Below are 8,797 nucleotides of genomic sequence, written 5' to 3'. Positions count from 1 at the left end.
CCTCCCTCCCTCCCCCATTCCCCTCAAGCTACGAACATGTCCTAGTTCCACCTAAACACCATTTAAATCACAAAGTGGCAACAAGTACACTAAAACACACATATTTAAAGTGGCTATCATAACTGTAGGTTAGCCACAAAACAAACAAATGAAGTTCCTAAATCCACTAAAATGCTCATATTTGAAGTGGTTACCATAACTGCAGGATAGCCACAAAACAATCAAATTTGAAGTTTCTGAATCCACTAACCAAGAACTAAAAGTTGTCATAACGTATCTAGTTGTTCGAAGGTCCATCTCCTTGCTTTTGTTGAACAGCTAACTATCTTGTGATTTCAGTCAATTGATCTTGAAAACACGAAATTATTAACTTCAACATGGCATTTTCCTCCTTTAAGCTTGTCACTTCCGCCTCGAGCTTTTCATACTTATTCCCAATACCTTTCTCAATTTGTGAAGAAGATGTACCACCTGTAGCTAAATTGGGTTTTGGGTTCCATCCAAGACCTTTAGTGTGGCTTGATCGTTTTTTTAAAAACCCGTTCACAAATAATTTCATTCATTGTTGGATCAAGCTCATCTTATGATGATTTTCTAATCTCCTCGTGCATTGCCAACTATATTTATAATGGTTTTTTAGGTTATATATTATATGTAAGGGTTAATATAAAATTACGCATATATGATATAATATAACTTATATATGCTTCTTTGGCAACTTCGCTTATCCACCCCTTCTTCTTTATGAAGTGACTTTTGTAAAACAATTCGACTTGACCTACTTTTTCACCCTTCTCGATCGTCTGTAATTCAATAAACAAATTTATTTTTTAGATTCAATGGGAAATGATTAAAACAATAATGAATTTGCATCATATCATACTAATTCATTTTGCACTTGAAGAAAGGATTTCGACCCACAATAATCGTTGAAATTGAGACATTCTCTACTCTTCTTATTCTTCTCCCTTTTTTCCTATACAAATTATAATTTATTAATACAAGCAATATATGTAAATAATAAGTACAACAAACACATAAAATTTACCTGCCATTCAGGAGTCTCCTATCGACTACAAAGAATCTTTCAATCTTTTTTATTTGTTAACTTGTCTGGTGTGCTTTCATGAGCAATTACAGGATTCTCAAAGCTACAATAGTGCTTATGCAGTTCTGATCTATATTCTCTAAATGAGTTCTAAATTTGCCGACTTATGTACTTATTGACGACACTCGTGGATAGATCCACAATAAAATGTGTTTACATTTTCAATAAAAGTTATGGTAAGTACACATATGAGATTAATACAATAAAAGCATAAAACTTATCTGTAAACGAGCTTTTATAGTGGCAATGACATCACTAAGTACATTCTTCCACTTAAAACAACGCAATGAAATTATATCTCGGGTCGTGGTCCTAATGGCATTGCTAAACTTTGTAGCAAAGACGCTTACTGGTTTTCCAACATCCTTAAAAATGCTAAATGATATCCACCCATGTCGACGTACATATACATTCAAATTAATGTTTCGGCTATGCCCTCTCCCATACTTCCGTTTTGTTCTAGAATTGGATCCTGTAACAAGATCAAATGGAATATTGAAACTCAATTTTTCTAAACTCATTATTGATGTTCAAATATCCAATTGAAGAAGTATACTTACATGATTTTTGAACCAAGTAGGGAATTATGATTGATGTCTTTGAGATAATTCTGATGTTGTGTCTAATCGAGTATGAATCAATCTAAAATATTCCCTACTTATAAATTTAACATTAGATATAATATCGAATTTCAAAACTGAGGATATTAACTAAACATATAAGATCTGAAATATACTTATAATAAGACGTTATCTCAGAGCTGTTGTTTAATACATACCAATGTGCCATTCGTTTCTCATTTTTAGTTAGCGTCTTCACAATTGACCCACTTAATGGTCGTACATTTTGCTTAAACACATCAAAATCTCCACAACTTGGGCCATCGGGAATTGGATCATCATTACGTGGCTCTCTATTGAATCTAGTTTCTATTCCAGATAAATACATGGAACAAAAAATCAAAGATTCTTTCATGATAAATCGTTATGTCATTGAACCCTCGTGACAAGCTTTGTTTCTTACATGTTGTTACAAGGTTCGTAAACTTCTATCAATAGGGTACATCCAACTATACATAACCGGACCAACGATCTTTGCTTCGTAAGGCAAGTGAACAACAAGATGAACCATTACATCAAAAAAAGTTGGTAGATTTTGTTTTTCAAACTTACATAATATAAGTACATTATCTTATTGCAATCGGTCCAAGTTTGTAACACATATTACTTTCGCATATAAATCACAAAAAAACTTACATAGCTCCACAATAGGTGTATACACATCCTTTCGTAAGTATGCTCGAACACCAATAGAAATAAGTCATTGGAGTAGAATATGAGAGTCGTGAGTCTTTAATCCCCATAATTTTTCATCATTCACGCTAACACTTCGTGATATATTTGAGACAAACCCATCAGAAAACTTAACTGATTTCAATAACTTACAAAAAGCTATCTTCTCACTTATAGTAAAAGTATATGCCGCATGTGGTTTTACAAATTTAGATAATTTTTTTTGTAAGTGTAAGTCCTTTCGTATATTCAAATCTTCAAGGTCCAAATGGGCATTTATCGTGTCTTTTGTCTTTCCTTCAATATTCATCAAAGTCCCAATCAAGCTATCGCATATGCTTTTTTCAATATGCATGACATCTAAATTATGTCATAGCATTAGTTTAGACCAGTATGGGAGTTCAAAAAATATACTTTTTGTCCAATTAATAGTCCTTTTTCTTTTCTTATATAGTTTGGATGGATGTTTACTTAGTACTGGAAACTTTAGTACATTGACTTATTCTAGGATCTCATCTCCATTTATTACAATGGGGGAGGTCTACGCTCTAATTTACCATCATTTTTGCTTCATTTTACGCCAATTGTGGTTATCTGGAAGATAACGTCAATGACCCACGAAAGAGTTTTTTCCTCTTATCTTAAACGACAATCTATCTTGTTTAAAATTAAACATGCTTGATAACCTTTAGTATTCCATCCTGACAAGTTCCCATATGCAGGAAAGTCATTAAGGTCCACAACAAACACGCACGTAACTAAAAGTACTCCCCGCTCATGCAATCGTAAGTGCGCACACCATTGTTCCATAACTCTTTCAACTCTTCAATCAATGGTTGTAAATAGACGTTCATTTCATTTCCAAAAGACTTTGGTCCTGGTATAAGAAAAATGCATGAAAAAAATAGATTTCTTTATACACTTCCATGGTGGCAAATTGTAAGGAACAAGCATCATGGGCCACATGCTATATACAGTACTCATATTCCCAAATGGATTAAATCCATCTGAAGCTAAGGCTAACGAAACATTCCTTGGGTCTGAAGTAAATTTAGGAAATTCTCTATCAAAAAATTTTCACCCATCAGCATCAACTGGATGTTGTAACACACCATTGATTTCAACTCATTTATCCTTATGCTATCGCATCTCAGAAGCAAAGCGTTTTGATGAAAACAATCGCTTCAACCTCAGTATTAGTGGAAAATGACATAAAATTTTCTTTGGGATCTTCTTGTTCTTGTCATCCTTTATTTTGTATCGAGACCCACCATACACTAGACAACTTTGACAATTAGAATATCTTTTCCAAAATAAAACGTAGTAGTACTTGCAAGAATGAAGAAAATCATATCCTAGTCCTAGGTCATGTAATTTTCTTTTGACTTCATAAAAAGAACTGGGTATACATGCACCAATTAGAAAGCCATCTTTCAACAAATCTAGTAACATATCAAAGGATTTGTTACTCCAATTATTGAGAACCTTAATATGCATCAATCTCACTAAGAAGTTCAATGAGAAAAATTTTGTACAACTAAGATACAATGGGTTACATGCTTCATCCATTAACTCCTAAAAAATGTTTGAAGTATCCATTTGTTCGATGTTCTCAAGCATTTCATCTCCCAAGTCTTCTTCATTTTCATCATATGCTCATTCTCTTACCGGTCCTTGCAAATCATTTAAAAGATTGAATAACTCATCATCATCATTGTGTGTAGTAGGTTCTTCCCTTAATCCATCATCCGTTGAAGGAGCTAAAAGAGTCGTGACTCTTTGAAATTGAGCTAAATTTATCGGTTCTCCATGATAAATCCATTGACTATATGAAGGAGATATTTCATTCGCAAATAAATGTCATTCTACTCCATCTAATGTTTGAGACATTGAATTCTGACAATTTTTACATGGGCATCTCGTTTTTCCCTCTCCATTTACATGACACTTTGCCACTTCCATGAATTGTCAACTCCATCAATGTACTATCTTGAGAATCTATCTCTAAGCTTAATCCAATCTTTATTCGTCATTGAACCAAATGAATAAAGCATGTCTAAGTTTTGGCTATATGAATGAGATATTTCATTATCTCTAAGTTTTAACCTTTATGAGAACAAGAGAGAAATCACTACATTTCTAGTGTTTCTTCTTACATTATAGAACGGTCGGTCTGCATTAAGCATGTGATGAGAACATTAGTAAGGAAAAAGGGTCAAGTATTTACGATTATGAACCTTTATTGACAAAAGCTAAATAAATGAAGCTAAATGGTCAAATGTTTTCCATTTTCTATTTTTTTTTCCTCACAAACTTTTTAATTAATCAAACAAAATGACACTTTACTAGAGTTTGTTTAGATGATATGATATTAAATTTACCTTTATCTATCAACTTAAGCTTTTTGGGTCAATTGATGATTTAACACTAGCAAGTAAAAGTGTGAAATTTAGTTAATTTGCTTTAAACATCCTTAGCAATTCTATTTTAAAACTTAAAGCATATTATATTCATAAAAAGAAAAGATTAAACTTTAATATTAACAAATGAATCTCATATACAAAATTAAAACCAAAATACACAAATAATTCATCCTTCATTATATCCATACATATACAAACCAAAGATAGAAGGACAATTTCATTCATAAACAAATGAATATCCTAATTCCAATCTAAAACAAATACACAAATCCATCTTAAAAGAAAAAGAGAAAAAAAAAAAAAACAACTAAAAGCTTATTATAAATAGATTTATACATCATCCTTATTAAAAACAAAATTTCTTATCAGAATAATAACACAAATACAACCCATGAATAACATAGCATATACAACCATAGAATGTATGATCTCAGTCTGTCAACTGAGACAAAGTTGGCATGATCACATGTTCCTCTAAATATGTAACAAATCATCCATAACTCGGTTGGAGGAAACAATTTCTAGTACCCCAAACAACCCACCGAATGTGCACATGTCGACAATTCTCGCTAGACATACTCGGGTACGTTGACAATTCCAGCTAGATATACTGACCATCCTTGTCATATGTCCACAAGATATGCTAACAATATCCCAAGTACAATTTCCAGTATCCAATCAAACCAAGTAGCCAAACAAACCATAATCAAACAGTTATCTAGATAAAGAATGATAAACTAGTAATTATAATCCAAGAAAGCATATTTTCATATCATGCCAAGTTTCCAAAACATACACACAAACATGTATGAATACGTTCAAACAATTAAAATAAACCACTCATAGTCAATTAGCTTTCTCCTCGAATTTCTCATTCCTCGGATTCTTGATAATCCTGGAATTTAATTGACAATCTCCTAATTATTCTCCAAGCAACCATAATCCAATTTATTTGAAAATTGATCTTCAATTATAACCAATCTCACATAAATTCCCCCCAAATCAATATCCAATAAGAACTAATTTCACCTCTAATTTCTTTAAGCCTTAGTGTTGACCATTTTAGGGTTTTCCTACCAATTTATCACATAATTATTTGTAAAGCAGTATAGAAGTAATAATATAGTTTATGAACTTTCTTTTTTACAATATGAGAGAGGAGGATCCAACCTCTAACATCCAAGTCGATAGTATATTATTTATGTTAGTTAAGCTATTCTTAAATTTACAATTTAATCCCTATATGTTAATTTGTAATTGTTATGGATGAATTTGGATTTGAAAAAATTGAGCCTACGACCAACTAAATTGTTCAGCCAACTAGATCTAATTCTAACTTATGTACGGAAAAAGGTAAACTCTAGATCATTTTCCCTATAAGTACATAATTAAAACTCTATATGAGGTATTTGAGATCTTAAACTTCATGGGGAAGTTAAACTTCTTATTTATTCTTTGTTGCGCTTGTGGTTGGTTGCTAATATTTTCTTTTATTCTGTTGGATATTTTGTCTTTAACTTTGTGTGAATATTCTTTCCTTATTGATGGCAGATTTATTAGGGTGGTCTTTCCTTATTTGTGTTGTGTTGGTAGTTTCCTTGCCTTTTTTTGGCTTGCTTTTTCTTGTGGCCTCTATGTGCTTTTTTAGGGTAAGTCATTTTCATGCTAGGTGAACCAATTGGCTGTAATTTAGAGAGCAGGTGTGTATTTGGTGTTCTGGGTTGATTAGAGATAGAAGTAGTTCGTGCTTTGAAGTGTGGGCAGACCAAGTAGATTCTTCACAGTTTAGAAGTAGTGTGTTGGTTGAACGTTCCTTCAGCTAGCAGGTGAAAAGATGGTAAATTCGTTGATGTGCCATTAGATTTATAGGGAGCCTGAGTCTATAGACTCACAGCGAGCAGTATCAATATTAAGGAGAGCCTAACTTACTCGCTAATATTCAGTTATGAGTTAAGTCTATGTAATATTTGTTGAAGTGTATGTTATAAAACTAAGCTGCATTATAATGGATCTCTTTTCACCTAAGCAGAAAGCCTCCCAGACATATGTGTGATTACACCAAACTGGGGTAACAAGTCTCCGTGTGCCTCTCCCTTCTCTTTACTTTTATCCTTTTTGTCTTTGCTTTTATCAGTAGCATTTCTACGAACTTGTGGTAGTGTTGTGATTCACGCTTTTTCATTCTTCATTCTACAGTTCTCTATCTCTGACTTTGGCACCCAAGCCATTTTTCTTTATTGTTTAAGTCCTCTCTTCCCCAAATTACAAATTTATAGTCATTGTCACATGAAGGTCAGATGCATATTCTCTCCTATCCAAATTTTGGCATTAATAGTAATGATTTAGTCTACATACTCGTAATTTTGTAACCATTTAATCAATAAATTTTAATATGTACCAAATTGGTCCCTGAACTTCAATACTAACAATTTAGTCATTTAACTTTAATATATAACGATTTAGTCTTTTATCTTTTAAATACTACAACAATTGTATCCTTATCTAAAAAATTATTGTTAAAAAATAATGAAATTTCTTATACAAGTACACAATAAACTAATTTTAAACCAAGTATACTTGTAATCTACATCTACAAAGCATAAATGGTTAAATAATAAAAATAGCTATTTAATTTTAATGTAACCTTTTCTTTACTCTATAATATTCAATAAATTAAATTGTTAGATAATAAACATTGATTAAATTGTTACAAACCAAACTAGAAGTAATTTTTAGGCTACAATTATTAGTATATATGATTTTGATTAAGTTTAGAGTTCTAAGCATAAGTTAATTTTTTCCCCTTTTTTCCAAATTAATTTAAACATTCAAACTAATTACAAAATTGGAAAACATGATTAAAAAAAAAACGAATCGGATTCCAACATCCCAATTGCCATAAATAACAAAAGATGGTTTCAACTTTTTCAATCACACCATTTTCTGGAAACTCAGCTCAGCTGCGAGCTGTGACCTGAACCGCCTTCCCTCATCGGAGAAGAAGACCCCGTCGCCGGAAAACCCAATTAAACGGAGAATTTTCCGGTCACGATTAATTTCTCTACTGAGTTCTTCTTCACCAAAAGGAGCCAAAAACGTGTAACTATCATTTCTTATACTTCCATCTACAACAAAGAAATTAACTCCATAGCTAACAACGATCAAGCTCATCCAAAACGTTCATTCATCCAGAGGTTTAAAAATTCTACACAAAGCCAAGCTATTCCCCACCAGAAAATCACAATCTAAAGCCAAATTCTTACAGATCATTGAAGAAAAAAAAAACAGAAATATCGACAGAACAATAAGCGGAATCCAAATTCAAAAGTGACAACCAAAACAGAGGAAGAAGAAACAAAGTGTAGTGACAAGAACTACACCCTCCAACATAGAAACAATCTTGAAAAGCAAATTATCCAAAAAAGAAATCTGCAAATTCGTCAGTCTTTTCCACTTGAATGCAGAGCCCAATAGCTTCATTTTGCGCGATTCTCTCCTCAGTGATCGCTTGAAAATCGCCCACCTGGTAGCGATATTCCCATGGCTCTTGATTTTCTTCGCACCCACTTCTTCGTCCATTGATAATAATCTTCGCAAGAACAAATTGAAAGTAAAATTGTAGGGAGTAATTGTAAGCTTGAAGAAAATTGATGAGTGCAGTGATGAACTCTGTAACCGCTCTCTGTTTATAAATGAGTGGGTGGCATGAGAATGGGAATCGTAAATTTGTTGTTCGAGGGAGGGCTTTTTGGTAATTTACTAACGAAGGGTGAATGCCTTCCGTAGTGGAGAAATTTAACTGCTTTTACGGAGGTATAATATAACGTGCGGTGAGTCGTGAGATTATTGGGCCAAGGGAGTGCTTTTCTCTTTCCACTACGAGTGGAAAATGGAACTTAAATAAGTGAAAGAGATTAATGATTTTTTTGTACTTTAAAAATGACTATTAAAATAATTTTTGATCCCTAAATTTT

At 32.6% G+C, this 8,797-nt stretch overlaps 1 protein-coding gene across 1 annotated transcript; it reads right to left on the bottom strand.

Moving 5' to 3' along the window:
* Positions 1 to 7,975: 7,975 nt before the first annotated feature.
* Positions 7,976 to 8,498, bottom strand: LOC150034777 (uncharacterized). The gene has a single exon (XM_090316599.1). The coding sequence runs from the start codon at positions 8,400 to 8,402 to the stop codon at positions 8,145 to 8,147; it is 258 nt and encodes an 85-aa protein (XP_090172725.1). The 5' UTR covers positions 8,403 to 8,498; the 3' UTR covers positions 7,976 to 8,144.
* Between the last annotated feature and the right edge of the window lie 299 nt (positions 8,499 to 8,797).

The sequence above is a fragment of the Benincasa hispida genome, chromosome 8, assembly GCF_027475165.1.
Source record: "Benincasa hispida cultivar pf3 chromosome 8, pf3_genome.v1.1, whole genome shotgun sequence".
In the NCBI taxonomy this organism is placed as follows: Eukaryota; Viridiplantae; Streptophyta; class Magnoliopsida; order Cucurbitales; family Cucurbitaceae; genus Benincasa; species Benincasa hispida.
This window is presented reverse-complemented; position numbering and strand designations above follow the sequence as displayed.